The 16985-nt window shown below is 42.0% G+C and overlaps 1 protein-coding gene across 1 annotated transcript in view; it reads right to left on the reverse strand.

Annotated features, from left to right (window-relative positions):
* Positions 1–8899: 8899 nt before the first annotated feature.
* DNAAF3 (dynein axonemal assembly factor 3) overlaps positions 8900–16985 on the reverse strand; it is a 291957-nt gene continuing 283871 nt past the window's right edge. Inside the window, exons 11-12 of the mRNA XM_069638064.1 lie at positions 11169–11243; positions 8900–10379 (exon numbers count right to left, since the gene is read on the reverse strand). Coding sequence (XP_069494165.1) covers positions 10208–10379; positions 11169–11243 — 247 coding nt within the window. The 3' untranslated portion in view covers positions 8900–10207. The remainder of the gene's footprint in view (positions 10380–11168; positions 11244–16985) is intronic.

Below are 16985 nucleotides of genomic sequence, written 5' to 3' on the forward strand. Positions count from 1 at the left end.
CCAAGTTGGAAAGTTATACTAGGTTCTCCAGGCTGGAACACTGGTACCTAACAGCACAGAATTATTTTATTCAGTTCCCATCACTGCAAATCTGAGAATGGACAACTTCCCACACGCGCAGTGTATGGGAAATGGTATGGTGAGTTGGTATAGGATAGATACTGTGGTCTGTGTAATGACCGGGCGGTTCTTGAAAGTAACCACCATGTATATTAACATCTTGTGAGGAGCTTGGTGAATGGAAATGAGGTAGCCTTGGGGAAATACGTACATAATGTTGACTCTATACGATCGCCAGCCTTTTGGCCGTGGTGTCTGGGGGACACCAACATTTTGATAACATTGGCAATCATTAACCTGTGGTTTAGGACTGAGAATTCAGGGTTCCACTGAGAGAGAAAATCTTCACATCCAAAAGGGGGAGAGTAAAGTGAGGTTACCGTATAGATATTAAGGGAGCAAGAGATTAAGAAATACATGTAAGTGATATTAGGAACCTGCTCACCTAAAATATTGGGAAATTGACGTTAATGTTCATGTTGTTGGATGGACTGGTGCACCCTTGAAAATTTTGAAATTGTATAATTGCAAAAGGTAGGATGTGCTGGGGTTTAGTTATTTGGTAAATTGCAATGATTTGAGAAGTATATATTTGTTAACTCTATAAAACTAGAATAACCAGGGGTGAGGACAGGACCGCCAGAGAAACCCTCTAATGGGAAGAAAACCCTGGTCGAATCTGGAGTCTGGAGGATCAGGCGGGTGTGGAAGTGAAGATGTTCCTGAGGCGTGGTAGAAAACTGATGTCACCCGAGAGGCTTCTTCTGGATGCACGAAAGAAAAACAAGAAGAGGGTCAGAATAGAAATGAGAGCTGGATGTTTAGTAAAGGGCGGAAGGGAGATCCTCTCACCGTTAATAGAGTCTAATCTAAAAGGGCTTAGACATGACGAGACGGGTACTCGAAAGGTTTGCAGGTAAGCAACAGGAGCTCTATAAGAACAGACAGGTAAGTGCTCTTATCGGAACAAAGAAAGGGGAGCTCAAAGGAAACGGGTTTACCCTAGCAGGTTTCTGGGAGGAAACGATAGCCGGAGAGACTTCTCTCGAAATGGCTGGGTAATGTTGGATTAGCTGGGCTGGTCTGCACTCAAAGGGAACAGGGGCTGAGTAGAGCAACTGTAGAAAATGACTGAGAGATACAGAATTAGAAGAGTAAGAAAATGTTAGCATGAAATAGTCAGCAAAGTAGGCAAGGGATACAATAACGACCTCACGGAGCACCAATAGCAGAAGCAACGCGAAGATCCGTAGGCTTCGAGTCCGTAAATAGGGTCACGTGAGCGGTCTGCGGCGTCTCGCAGAGACGTGGAAAGACTGGACCGCTGCTGTCCGCTTGAAGACCTCTATGGGCTTCCATCTTGGAACTGCTTCTCCAAAGGATCCCGCCCAAGCGGGTACGTTTACCGCACAAGCGGGTACGGGACCATAGTGACCATCTATAGCCATGTGTAACAGTATGCCCCCTTCTGCTGGGGGGCACCCCAGGCTTACCCGGGTGAAGGCGAAAAAAACGGCGCACCAGCCTAGGTGCATGAACCCCAGAGGCCGGTTCCCAGGTCCTTTCCGCTGGGGACTAGCCCTTCCAGTCAATCAAAAACTGCAATCGGCCTTGTCGATAACGAGAGTCACATATATCGGCTACCTCAAATTCTGGACCACAATTCGTGAGGACAGGAGGTGGAGGGGCACCTCTGCTCCGGTGAAATCGATCTTGCACAACCAATTTAATCTGAGACAGATGAAACACAGGATGTATTCGAGACCAGGAGGCAGGCAAAGCCAGCTTGACTGCCGCTGCACCCACCATGGACAACACCTTAAACGGTCCAGTATTTTGAAGAGCGTTTTGATGGGACAAGGCGGCGAGGAAGGAAACGGGATGCCAACCAAACAGAGTCACCGATGGTAAGTTTCGGGGCTAATCGACGATGAAGATCGGCGGATCGTTTAGCTCGGTCTTGAGCCGCCAGAAGAGATTGTTTAGCCAGTTTCTGACCCTCCTGAATGTCGGCAATGCGATTATCTACTCCCGGGCAGCTGGAAGTAGGAGTCGAAACAGTAGGAACAAATGAGGGATGGTAGCTATAAGAACAATGAAAGGGACTGGTCCGGAGAGCAGAATGGTGAGAATTATTGTAGGCGAATTCTGCGAATGGAAGCAGTTGAGAGCTGCTGATACAAAGCATCGCAGATATCCTTCTAGGGTCTGGTTTAAACGTTCCATTTTCCCATTGGTTTGGGGATGGTATCCTGAGGTGAGGGCTCATTTGACCCCTAAAACGTGACATCTTTTTTTGCCAGAAGAGGGAGGTATATTGAGGACCTCTATCTGAAACAATAGTATCTGGTGGACCGTGACGAGAGAAAATTTCAGAGAGGAAGATTTTAGCCATTAATGTTGCTCCAGGTAACTTCTCTAAAGGGGTGAAATGAGCCAATTTAGTGAAATAGTCTGTAGTCACCATAATGGTAGTCTTGTTCTCAGATAGAGGTAGATCGGACACAAAATCAGTGGATATAATTTGCCAAGGTCGGTCTGGGATAGGCATCCTTGTTAACAATCCCAAAGGTGGGGTTCGTGGAGTCTTTACATGAGCACAGATACTGCAAGCTGATACATAATCACGGACATCAGATCTTAGGTTTGGCCACCAGAAATAATGTTGTAGAAGTTCCAAAGTGGAGAGAAACCCTCGATGACCCGCAGCCCGTGAATCATGACACATTTGTAGCACTTCCAGTTGTAATGAAGGAATGGGAATCAGAACCTGCGTTCCATGAAAGAAATAATCAGTTTCTTTAGTAAGATGGTAGGAGGAAGCAATACTCTCACAGTGATTGATTTTGCGCTGTAGCAGTTCGCACCTTTTGAAGAAAGTCCTTTGTGACAGCGATGAATTGAGCATTGGGAAACATTTTCTCCAAACAGAATGTAGAAGTAGGAGAATCCTTACGGGATAGAGCGTCTGCCCTCTGATTGTATTTCCCTGGCAGAAAGGTGAATTCGATCCGAAAGGGAAGAAAAAAATGAGCCCAGCAGGCCTGTCAACTGTTAGTAGTGTAAGCATTTTGGAGCACCCTGAGATTCTGATGGTCTGTGCGAACCTTAATAGGATGGGTATATCCTAACAGTAAGTGTCTCCATTCCGTGAAGGCCTGTTTAATAGCCAACAATTCTTTCTCTAGTACAGAGTAGTTCTGTTCTGCTGTATTGAAGATTTTAGATAGGTAGGCTACTGGTCGTTCTTCCCCCTGATCCGACACTTGTAAAAGTACGGCTCCTAAAGCATATTGCGATGCATCCGTCTCCACAATTAATTGCTTGGATTGATCGGGTGTGATAAGAATGGAAGCAGAAGTAAACATATTCTTTAAAGCTTGGAAGGCTTTCTGAGCCGAATCGTTCCAGGAGAACGTGTTTCCTTTTTTCAAAAGTCTGGTGATGGGTAGAATGATTTTGGAAAAACAGGGAATGAACTTCCGGTAGAAGTTAGCGAACCCTAAAAACCGCTGCACATCTTTTAAACTTGTTGGAGATGGCCAATCCAAAACCTCTGATACTTTCTTCGGGTCCATAGAAATTCCCTGAGACGACAGTACAAAGCCTAGGTAGTTAACTTGCTCCCGATGGAACTCACATTTAGCGGCTTTACAGTAGAGTTTATTCGATTGAAGCCGTTCCAAAACTTTATTAACATGGTGGATATGATCCTCAGGGTTGTTGGAATACACCAAGATGTCATCCAAATAGATGACAAAATGAAATAAAATGTCGGCAAAGAGATGGTCCATAAACCGCTGAAAGATAGCCGGGGCATTGACCAAACCGAACGCCATAACGTGATACCTGTAATGTCCAAAAGGTGTGCAAAAAGCGGTTTTCCATTCATCACCTGGAGCTATTCATATGAGATGATAAGCACCTCTAAGATCGAGCTTTGTGTAGAGAGTCGCCCCTCGAACCGCTTCGACAATGTCCGTTATGAGAGGCATGGGGTATTTGTCAGCGATGGTTATTTTGTTTAGTCCCCGGTAATCAATACAAGGGCGGAGTTCATCCTAGTCTTTTTTGGGGATGAAAAACAGAGAAGCTCCCGCCGGTGACACTGATTCGGTTATGAGGCTATTCCGTAAATTGGTTTGAAGGTCCTTTTTCAATACATTCTTCTCATGTTGGGAGAGTACATACATCCTGCCAAAACGAATGGGCTGTTCAGGAAGCAAATCAATATGGCAATCATCTCTCCTATGTGGAGGTAACGTAGTGAACTCGGGATTTTCAAATATAGATCGGAATCTCCAGTGACATTTAGGGACAGTTTCTAGCTGATTAATGGTAGCTAGAGAAGGGTTAGGAGCCTCTACAGAGGGGATATGTAAGCCTACCGACTCCTGGGAAAGGCAATGGTGTACGCAATATTCTGACCCTAGAAAAAGAGTACCCGCTGACCAGTTAATGAAAGGATTGTGGAGTCTCAACCACAGAAGCCCTAAGATGATATGAAAATGGGCAGTTTTGATCAGGTCGAAAACTAGGGTTTCCCTATGGCTGGCTATCAAGCAGGTTATTGGATTGGTCTGTTCTTTAATAGAACCAGAGCTTAAGGGGCTCCCGTCTACTCCTTGGATGGGAGTAACAAAGGTCTTGGTTATGTGGGGAATACCGTGTTTCTTTGCCCTATCGTAATCCAAAAAAATACCTGCTGCACCGCAGTCTATCAAAGCGGGAATACCTGGTAATATATGTTCTGATAATATCATAGACAAGGATACTACCACCATCGTCTGGTTAGTTGCGGCTTTGTCTAGAGTCATATTTGTTTGACATGGGGAAGGAGGATTCAGTTTCCCTACCGTTCTTCCCCTAACGGTAGGGTCTTGGAGTTTCCCGACTTTGTGTTAGGACTGCGACGTGGGGGCACAAAATGACAATCCTTCAACACATGGGAGGAGGACCCACAGTACATACATAATCTGAGTGTCTTTCTCCTTTCTTCTCCTTTCTCTCTCGGTCATTGATAAAGGTCCTCTTATGTTCCCTATCTGCATAGGTTCTTCAGTTTGAAGGAGAGTTTTATTCCTTGCAGAGGAATAATCACTATGTGATCGTATTCCTTTGCCCTTTCTTCTTTCGTAAGAACGATCCTGCATCGATAATCTATCTGCATGGTTGGAGCGATCATGTCAGCCAAGTTGGCTGGGCGGGGCACTTTAGAGAGCTAATCTTTAAGTTCTTCTGTTAAGCCTCTACGAAAAGGGGTAAGAAGTCTGTCATCCGGCCAACCCAATTCCGAGGACAATTGTTTAAATTGGGTGATGTACCCTAGTAAATCCTTATTCCCCTGCTTCAGATCAAGGAGCCTTTCTTGTGTAGCGACTGTTATTTCCTTTCTGCCAAACATAGTCTTAAGGCTGTTAGAGAAGGCTGGGTAAGAGTCAAGAATCACATTGTTAGAGTGTCAGGATTCCATGGTACATTTCTAGAGTTTCAAAGGTCCACAACCTTAAAAGACATACTGTTACAATTCCAAGGTAATTTCATAGACTTCATTTGCTTACACATTAAATTAAGAAATCATCATTTAGCAATAAAACCCTTTGGATGTAGTTTTACTTATAAGTGTGATGTTTGGGTTATGTTTGGATTAGAAATAGAACTTGTACAAAAAATTCCTTAATGTAAATTCAGGAATCGCTTATTTCCCCAAAGCAAGATGGAGAGTCTTTCCTGCAGCAGTGATTGGTGTAAATAGATTATGAGGTCGTTTTGAATGTTGCTCAGAGTTCTAAACTGCCTTTCATTTTAGCTGCCTTGGTGGCAGGTCGCAGTCTACTAGCTCTAAAAGTATGTTTTTTAAAATATTTATAGGTAGCTGTTACTAAGAAGAATTACTAAGATTTCCAGAACTTCAGAAGAAAAGACATTGAACTCAAGACTTTCAAAGAAGCAGTGAAGATACAGATGAAGCAAGCTAAGTGATCACTCTTTCAAGAAATTGAGTGAAGTTCATTTGCCTTATTTTTTTCTTCGTTTTAAAAGACTTTTATTTAAGAAATCTGTATTTTCTATCAGATTTGATTCTGTTAGATTATCTGATAATTGCATTTTGCGTGTATATATTTTTGTGTTCAATAAGTGTTTATATGCGCGATGTAATCTACTAACACACGCGCGGTTTTATCTTAATATATATTTTTTCACAAATACAGTTAAGATTGGGCTGTACTTGTAATTACCTTATTAGTTGTTTCGTGCGCAAGCGTATCTTTGTCTCGCTTTTGTCGTTATTAGTAAGGTTAGAGAAAAGTACCTTGCGTTCTTTACGTGCTGTCGCGTACATGTCATTTTTATTGCGAATGCAGTGCACGGCTCGTTTGGTCAAGAAATCAAGCGTCGGTTAGATGCGTGGTTCGTCAGTCAAGAAATCAAGCGACGGTTGAGAGTGCGGTTCGTTTGGCAATGAAGCAAGAATCGGATTAATACACGGTTGAGTTTTTTATAAGAAGGCGTCGGAAAGAAGCGCGGTAGTATCTAGAAAGAAAGCAAAAGACTCTTGCGCGGATCCAATTAAGTACAGCAGTCATCGTACATTGTGCACGCAAGTCTAAAGACATCCGCAGAGTTATTTTTAAGAGGTGTGAACAAACTTTATTTGATTTCGAAGCAATATAAGTTTAGCTAAGCCAAAAGCAATTCAGTTAAGGTATTTACAAATCCTTCTAAGATATAAAGACATTGATTCTGACATAAAAAGAGACATTTGTAACTATTGCAGCATTTTAAGACATTTTCTGAGGAAATAAATTGGAATTCTGGAAACAAGTTATTTTATTAGAGTTCGAGGAAAAAATCCTGGTTGAGAAGTTTTAGGAAACTTTTAATAAGAAACAGTTACTCAAGATCTACAGAAGAATCTACTCAACACCATCTGAAAAAAAAGCCTATCAGCATTTTAGCATATGCAACAGGTATTTAAGAGAAAGTAAGCAAATAATAGTAAAAGAAAAAGTAGACATTTATCAGTTATAAATCAACAACATATATATGTTATTGTTTTCCCTAGATTTCACAGACACTGAGGAGAGTAATCCAGTACCAGAGGGCATCCGTGCAGTCCAGTGAAGATCTGTCTTTGTTTTGTTCTCCAATTCCCCTTTCCCCTTGGGTTTGCCAGCTTGGTAGTTTTATCTGCTGAGAGACTGTTAGGCAGGCAGACTTAGGGGGTCTGCTGGGCCAGCATCACTCCTGCAGGAAGATTCAAGATTGGACCTGACATAGAGGTGACTAGAGGAGTGGCCCAAGCTAATGCAGGGCCCGAAAGATGAGAAATCACATACCCCACTTTGTCTTTGTCTGTAGGAAAAAAGCGTGATTTAAAGGTAAACTGTACTGTACAACTGTCGAGGAATTCTTTAAGTTTATAAGGATCACCATCATACATGACTGTGTGTAAGGAGGATGGGGGAGTGTCTGAAAAAGCTCTGGCGACTTGCTGTCGCAGTTGAGCATTATCCTATTTCAAAGATTGCACCTCTAACGACATGGCTTGCATGGCCGCCATTAATTGCTGCATTTGTTGTTCCATGAGGATACCGACTGTCAATAAAGTGGTGTCGCTTACTGTTAACTCTATAAAACTATGGTATGATTAAAGCAGTTGTTACCAAAGGTTTCAACTCGCTCACCTTGACAAGTCGAAGAATCCAATATGGAAGAGGCAAATGCGGCTGTGAAGGTTCCCCCGGGGCAATCCTGGCCCCCTCAACCTAGAAATGGAATAACCAGGGGTGAGGACAGGACCGCCAGGGAAACCCTCTAATGGGAAGTAAACCCTGGTCGAATATGGAGTCTCGAGGATCAGGTGGGTGTGGAAGCGAAGATGTTCCTGAGGCGTGGTAGAAAACTGATGTCACCTGAGAGGCTTCTTCTAGATGCACGAAAGAAAAACAAGAAGAGGGTCAGAATGGAAATGAGAGCTGGATGTTTAGTAAAGGGCGGAAGAGAGATCCTCTCACCGTTAAGAGTCTAGAAGGGCTTAGACGTGACAAGACGGGTACTCCAAAGGTTTGCAGGTAAGCAACAAGAGCTCTATAAGAACAGACAGGTAAGTGCTCTTATTGGAACAAAGAAAGGGGAGTTCAAAGGAAATGGGCTTACCCTAGCGGGTTTCTGGGAGGAAACGAAAGCCGGAGAGACTTCTCTCGAAACGGCTGGATAATGTTGGATTATCTGGGCTGGTATGCACTCAAAGGGAACAGGGGCTGAGTAGAGCAACTGTAGAAAATGACTGAGACATACAGAATTAGAAGAGTAAGAAAAGGTTAGCATGAAATAGTCAGCAAAGTAGGCAAGGGATACAATAACAAACTCACAGAGTGTCAATAGCAGAAGCGACGCGAAGATCCGTAGGCTTCGAGTCCGTAAATAGGGTCAGGTGAGCGGTCTGCGGCATCTCGCAGAGACGTGGAAAGACTGGACTGCTGCTGTCCGCTTGAAGACCTCTATGGGCTTCCGTCTTGGAACTGCTTCTCCAAAGGATCCCGCCCAAGCGGGTACATTTACCGCACAAGCGGGTACAGGACCATAGCGACCATCTATAGCCATGTGTAACAATATTGTTCGATGATCGCATAATTTCTGAAGGGTTCCGCTGCTTTGCAACAGGTATGCCGGCTATGCTTTCTGTGCAAACTCCTCAAACTGTAGTTTGCATGATTTGCACTGTACTGCATACTTGCACTTTGTAATTTGCACAATTTATTGATGCATCATATTTGCTCTGTTTAATTGTAGTGTTATTTAGCTACAACGTATGTGTAATGAGAAAAACATGACATTTTATGGTGAATTTATTTAATATTTTAATAATGAGATGGTAAGGTTTCGGATAGACACCTATCGAGTCAATAAAGTGGAGCATGCCGCTGAAAAAATAATGTAATTTACAGTCACATGAGACACTTAACATGGATGATAGCGACAGAGTTCTATTAATTTTTATGTGATATTTTATAGTATTGCATTGTCTGGAAAGTTTTATGTAAACTGTAACACACTAAATAAATTAATTATGCAGAGATCCCCAGAGTGAGCGCTCAACTCACTAAGCTATATCCCAGGCTTTGCCAATCTGTTGTGCTTCCTCTTCTTAAGCCTCTGTTTTTCACCACTCATACTTTTTTTGCTTCTCTCCCTTTTCCTGTTTCTCTTTCTCCACTTCCCTCTGTTTTTCCTTGGTGGAGTTATCATTTCTAGTTTGTATGTTTTTGTCCAGCTTACTCCCCTATTGTTCGGTTTGTCTACCATAATGGCAAGCATCTTCATGCACAAACTATCATTGTAGATGAAGCAAAAACCATTCCACAAAGATCGCAGAGCGTTGACCAATCTCACACCTCTTGTAGAGAAACCTTTACAGTCAAGGCACAACAAGGTTCAAACGTGGCTGGGCATTGGCATGGGGGCTGCAGGCAAACAGTCATCGCTATGATGCCAGAGAGGTACCTCGGTTATTTGCAAGGGTGCTCCAAATTGTATGTAACAAATGGATCTGAAGTTGTGGAGCCCAAGGCTATGCGACCCTACTGGAACCAGTCTATTCTTCAGGCTAATGAAGACCAATTACAAGGCTAACTTCCAACAGGCCGTCCCAGCCTGTCACAGCGGCAGTCATGAAAAGGCAGATGTGGATGAACTTCCTCAGTCCTGAGGGCCTTTCTGTGGCAACTAGCTTCTTGGAAATTTCCACATTAGCTTTCAGAGCAGACCGCTTCAGTTTCTGCACAGAATTTCAGGAAGGATACAGAGAGATTGAGGGTGTTCCACCCAAGAAATTCTAATGCCAACTTGAGGAAGAAGGTTGACACCGGAGACACACAGTCTTTCTGATGACGAGATGGAATCTGCTTAAAAATAGAAGCTACAATATCAGGCATATCCTTATCCCTGCACTTCTGTATTGTTTTAGACCAGTCCCTCTTAATATCAGCTAAGGAAATGTTCCATGGAAAAAGTGGCAAATTCCCCCAACAGTTAGCATAGATGGAAGGGTGTAGCCTGATCATGAGTTGCACATTCTACAATTTTCACAGTGGCGACCAAATAGTATCATCAGGCATGGTGTGTAGGTCATACAGCTCTAGCATCAACTATGCACTTCAGCTGAAGGTCTTGGCTCCTCCTGCAGCTCGTAGCGGGCAAAGGCATCTCTCTCACCATCAACTGTCCCAAATGCAGCAAAGCCGGCCTCTGTGGCTAGCTCTGTGACGCGCGTTGAGAAGTTACTCAACTGCTCTTTCCGGAGGTCCACCATGTACCTGTAAAAGACAAACGGGGAAAATGTATCTTCATATTGTGACAGAGTACACATTCTTCTATCGTGTAATGCCCAATAACTGATTTAACACCCATAAGAGATCTAACCCATCTCAGAAAGACTGAACCAAGTACACTGTCTGAAAGCAGAATTGGGCATCAAGATTAAAACCGGCAGTAATTATACAATAAAAATCCAGCAGTGACCATGAGTGAATTGTACTGGATCTGCGAATTGAACAGGTCAACTCCTCAGAGCAGTCAGGTATGCTCACATGATGCACGGTCCTTTACAAGTCATCAGTAAACAACAGTGTTGGAAATATTACAGGGCAAAGGGTTGCAGAGAGGGGAGCCTTCTTCGGGCAGCGCAGCAAACTTTCCTTACTGCAGGGAAAGCACAATTATTTTGAGGTAGGCCAGAGGGGCGGCTCAATCATTTTCCCACTAGAATACCAAATATACTTTGACACACATTTAATTTCCGCCAGGTGGTTGTATACTCACTTTGCTGCCAGGACCACACACTTAACTTTACAGAAGGAGCATCACCAATACTTGCGGCAGGAGCTGCTTGCACATTTTTCCACAAGGGCCAAATACTTTCTTCAATGGGAGAAGTTCAGGCTTACTTTGCCACAGGGCCAACTGACTCTACAGTGGAGGATTTAAGCTACATGTGTCATAGGGGAGGGGTGATATTGCTTTTGCTTTGTTTCAGGATCTTCAGAAATTCCATACTTTGTTACAGGAGCCGTACACTTACTCTACTTCAGGTACCACACACTTACTTTGTGAGCTCCAATAGCAAGGTGGCCTTCGGGGCACATATTAGTTTCAGTTCCGGTGTGAGCTGGTGGACCATGCTGCAAGAGAATTCGAGAAAGTTTATTTGATGGGTCTATGGTCCACTCTCGGGTGCACTGATAGAGGACTACCAGGGTACCTCACTCATGACTTGCAATTCCCTTGCTAGACCAATACTGGTCTACTTGTCTCCAAATTCTACTATTATCAGGACAGAACAGTATTTACACATTCACAACTCTGCAACATGTTAAACCCATCCACTATCCATTATACAGCTCTTGTAATACAGCTCAATGCTGTCGTTAGGAGACCAGTATTTCCCCACACCACTCCCACACAATGCAGAAAAGGCAAATTACCTTTGAAGCTTCTGCTATGTCCCCTTAGCATTTTCACATTGTATTGCTATGGGTTTGATGACATGCTGTCAATGCTTTCATATTGATTGCATTATACTTCTGATGCAACTCGCTCAAGAACAGCATGGTTTTAATTTTGAGGCTGCAGTTCAGATATCTGAGCAATATATCCTGTCCTAGGAATGTAAATCACTTTTCCAGACCTTTTTAATAGGCTGATGACAAATGAACTAAAAGAACAGGTAAGAAGTTTAATGAAGGTTTTAAGAGAGGTCAAATAAATATGGTGCATTGACCTCTGGTAATTACAGCTGGAAACACACCCACACTGCATTTGTTTCCTTTAATTGAAAACCACACAAGAAACCTTTTTCTTTACACCACGAAATGTGTATGAACTGAATGAGCCTGGTGAAGGTACTTTCCCAAAGGAATCCGCTAGACAGGCTAAAGGAAGGATCATTGTAATAGGTTCCACCAGCTTTCAGGTGAAAAGACTGTTTTATTGGGGTGAGCACCAGGGGCAGTTTTGCATGCATTTTGTAGAAACTCTCCAGCAATGAACCGTTTAGAAACATGTAATTGAAAAATACATAAAATGGAATTGTGATCAATGAGGATTTCACATTTTGAAAAACCTGTGTAAGAAATAATGGTTTTATCTCAGATTAGCTGTGGAGATGCCTCAAGACTGTCCTCCCTTTGCACTATACAAAAGGGTAACTCACCTGAAATTGCCAGGATAGTAGAAGCTATTCAACTATGCTTTGATAGAAATGTGGGGAGGTTGATCAAGTGTTGGTCTACCAACCTCTTAAATGGGCAAATCTCATTACTTGCAGCTAACGATCCTGAGAAGACAACTGCTGGCATAACGGGTACAGTCGATAGTAAGCCCTTCGATAAACAGAGGGCTTTCTTGTGCAGAGAAGCCTTTCTGCTCTTGAGGACATCCGTTTATTACTTTGGAGAAGTGTTGTCTCTTGGGGTGAACCGAATAGCAGATTTGAGTATTTGGACAAATATTCAGCCAGAGCCAAATACAGAGATGAATACTTGCCTTTTTTAGTAAATAAAGTCATGTAGACAAGAAAAACACTTTGTAAATTAAAAGCACACTTATATGTATATCAATTGGTTATTGCATATCTTTTCTTTGTCGTCTGCAGAAGATGCTTGTGTAAACCATGAAAGGAATACATTATCAGAAATTAAACTGCTCAATAACACCACTGTTTGTGTTTTTGTGCATTCATAGATCTCCCTTTTTGGGCAGGGCCGAGGTTTTGGTCAGGGCCGAAGTAAGTAAGACTATTCCAAATGTATAGTATGTATGTATGCATGCACTTTGAGGGGAGACTGGGATGTGTCTACTTGTACTTTCAAATGATTCAGTTGTGCCTGCCCATCTTAGGCCTTCTGGTTTCAGCTAGGCACTGAAACACAAAAAGGAGTAATTACATCAATTAGCACCCTGCAGAGCATGCCATAGAACAACTGACAGGTACACATGTAATATATGAATAATTGTGGAGTGTTCATTAGTACTTTTTGTTAAAGAATGACATTTAAAAAATAAATATGTAATAATTTAGATATTTGTAAGACAATATAATATGTATATACAGCAGTAGGAATAGATAGAAATAGAAACATTTCGAATCCTGTTGGTTAGGAAAATGTTACATTTACAGATTTAAATGTTCCATTGTGCTTATTAAAAAAATAGGATATAAATGTATCATTTTTAAATGGGAAGTATTAAAAAAACACATGTAAAACAAAGTACATGCACTTAAGTATTGTGAAATATTGTATGAATTCCAACTATGGGTATTCTAAAAGAAAATATGAATCCAATATATATATATATATAGACGCTTAGAAATTGAAGATTTACTTTTTTGAGGATTTACTTTTTGACATGCAATTGGATTTATATTACTTCCAGTTATTTCTTTTTAAAATTATTATGACTTTTTATTCCACTCGAACAAGATGGCATGCCAAGTACTTCAAATTGTGACTATAAACTAAATGTACAGCAAAATAAAATGTACTTTGAAAATACATACATAAGAAAATAGTCCTAAAAGTTGAAAATGTAATTAATGTAATCAGTACTTTTATCAGTCAAGTCATATAAGATGTTATGTCTGATGTCATCAGTAATGCCACCAGTGATGTCATATATGATGTAATGAGTGTTATCACCAGTGACATAATCTCTGAAGTCATCCTTGTGGTCATACGCCGCACCACAAGGCGTGAGTAGTTAAGGTGGCTTTGTCTGAATTGTCTGCTGGATTTCAAAGGTTTTGTTGCTTTACATTTTCACCGTAATGTGTCTCTAACTAAGATTTTTCACTGCATAATGGTGGTTTTCAAAAAAGCTTGAAAACACCTGATATGTGAAAGTAGGATAGTGCATTTGAGTCGAATGCAAGCCCTTTTCTCCAGGAAATTGTCTTTGTCTTAGAAGGCAGGGCTGTCAGGACTATACTGCACGGATGATCCCTTATAAGTGTGAAACTGGGTATGAAGTTGTCCCGACAGCCTTGCGAAAGGTCTGTTTTGGTTGATTAAGCTATGTATAAAGTAGTACTGCCCTCCAAGACAAAGACAATTTCCTGGAGAAAAAGGCTCACATTTGGGCTAATTTGCATGCCCACTGTGCATTGCTGATGTGGCTCAGAACTGGAGGTGAACTTTCAGCAATGGCTACATTAGTGATAGACCCCTTTTTGGAAAGCGTATTGGTACACTTTCCCTTTTTCTTTCAGGTGATAGCATTGGGAAATTGCATTATACTATCTTGATGCTGTTTTAACTGGCACTACTTGCAAGGAGGTAATCCATAACAGTGAGCTGGTTACTACAAGCTTGTAGAAGGCAAGTTAGTCCTGTATTATTGATATTTATATCTGTAACTCTCAGAAGAAGAGAGGAGGTGACATATATGCTCCCCATGTTTTAAAGGATTTCCAACAGTGACTATTTATTAGATGAGGAGGAACATTGAACAAACTCAGGTTGGATGTGTAAAGGTATGCTGAAACATTAAGAGTAAAGCTGCACTATTTAATTTGTTAGGTATGAGGTTCTGCCAGATAAAAAAGAAATAGATATATTTCATTGTCTAACAATAGCCTGTGTGATAAAAAGAGATTGGGTATTGGTGAAATATGAGCTTGGGTTATCTGTCATTCAACCCCTGAAGAAGGTCCATACGAACGGGACTGAAACATGTCAGGCAACGTTGTGACACCTGCCCCGCCCCCCTTCGCCTCACCACATAGGAGGAGGAAGGGTGTCAGACTATTTGTACACAACAAATAATTGAAGCATTATCATAACATGACCTGAAATAAACTTCAGGTCATGTTATTTGATGTCTGGTTGAGGTAATAGGTTTTCAAATATCAATTGCATATATGTATATTTGTAAGGCTGTTTATTCTATGTGCTATTTATTTTTGATGTCTGGTTGAGGTTATACGTTTGTAAATATCAATTGCAATTGCATATATGTATATTTGTAAGACTGTTTATTCTATGTGTGATTTATTGTTGTTTTAGCCTAATTGTCTAAAATGTGGGCTCTTAAACGTTTTTACAATTAAAAGATAGCGGCTTCTATAACAAATACGACTTGGATCTTATTGTGAATCTGATAATGAAATTAAAGCTTGAAACATTAAGGGTGAATGCGATTGGCAGATCTTTTAGATCTTGGGGGTTGACGTTTTTTAGACCGAGATTGTTCTGCCCATGCATTCACTCCCTATAAATAAATGTACACGCTCCTTCTGAGGGAGTATGTAGTCTATTCTGATGTGTATGTTATGCACTCCTGAGTTTTGGGAATACCCCTCTTCAGCATAATTATTGGCCATAAGACCCAAATCATCTGTCAGCTCCCCTAAAACTCTAGATGCCAATGTGGGAAGGTACAGAAAGGAGTGTCGATTAGTCCAGTGATGGGTCCAATGTGCAATTGACGTTAACTCACCAGAGTTCTCTAGGCAGCACAAAGTTCTATTCCCTTAGGAAACAAACCCAGCATATCCACATTTGAAGGATATGTGTTCATAAGAGAGATTTCAATGCCACTGACAAGACCAAACTCCAAGGCCACACTGCATTCTGTGCCAGATATGTACCCAGATATCGCAAGGGGCAAGCCTCAGACTCCAAGGGAAACCACTTGAGGAGTACACTGAGCAAGATGAGCTAATCACCCTAACCCTCCACTGCAGCGCTGCCCCTCATGCCCCTACTCTGTGTGGGGGCGATTCTTGTATCATGGCGATGTGAACATGATGTCTCCTCAAATTCATGGCCTATGCTTTGTTGCTTGATACAATTATTTAAACACCTGAAATTCCACGTATTGACAATAATGTTACTCCCCAGGTACTGTGCGAATCACATACATTTTCAGAGCTTCTGAACCTTCCAGTCAATTGTTGCAAATGGAAAACATCCACTAGATAAGGGAACCCAAATTCAACGACCCAAGGGCTTATGGAAAAAGGTTGACTCCCACCCCCCCACCTAAAACGTATCCAGGCAGACAAAAAATCCCCCAAGCTTCACTTCCAAACGCCCAATCAACAATAATCAAACAACAACCCTCTGCACCCACATCTCAAACATATTCACTTGTTAGAAAGAAGCAGGTAACAGAACAGACCATCTAACCTGCGGTGCAGACCCTATGCATGGGGAAGTGTGGCCAATGCAAGTCAAACCCACTGCAGCCTACCGACCGCCCGTCTCCCAAGTCCAGCAAAAAGGGGGTGAAAAAAAAAATCCTCCCCCAGGAAACTGCAATCAATCATGATAGTAATGATAATGATATGTAGTATGTATATAGCGCATTCGCCAAAGCACCTTACATAAAACATATTTACATACACTATCATTCAACTGAAGTTCGTACTCTTTTTTTTTTTTTTAACCTCTGAAGGATGAAAGGCTGAGTACTGCCTATACACGCCAATATACAGACCCCAATCCCTTCACATTCCCAATTCATGTCACTGTTCCCCCATCTGAGTGGCCTAATCCTTCAGTTCTGCACATGGACCACCGCCCATCAATTCCGTTACTGTAGCCACAGCACTGCATCCCTCTGCTTCCAGATCAATTTGTAATTTCCCACCACACTTGCATAGAGGTCTTGCCCCTGGGCTAGCGCCTCAGGATTTCTCTCCTGTTGCCTATGTTGCGTTGGCCCAATTGATCATGTCCGCCCATTCACTTTCCTTTTCCAGGTCAGATCTCTCGAGGCATGCATTGGTCTCTGCGGGGAGTCACAGAATAGAGGAGCAGCTATTATGTATGACCCATACCTTCGCCGAATACAGAAATATGCAATAAAGCTAACCACTTCTTTATCGGTTTAAAGGAATTCCATTGGCGCTGCACCAGCTG

The sequence above is a fragment of the Ambystoma mexicanum genome, chromosome 1q, assembly GCF_040938575.1.
Source record: "Ambystoma mexicanum isolate Mex_15411 chromosome 1q, UKY_AmexF1_1, whole genome shotgun sequence".
Lineage (NCBI taxonomy): Eukaryota > Metazoa > Chordata > Amphibia > Caudata > Ambystomatidae > Ambystoma > Ambystoma mexicanum.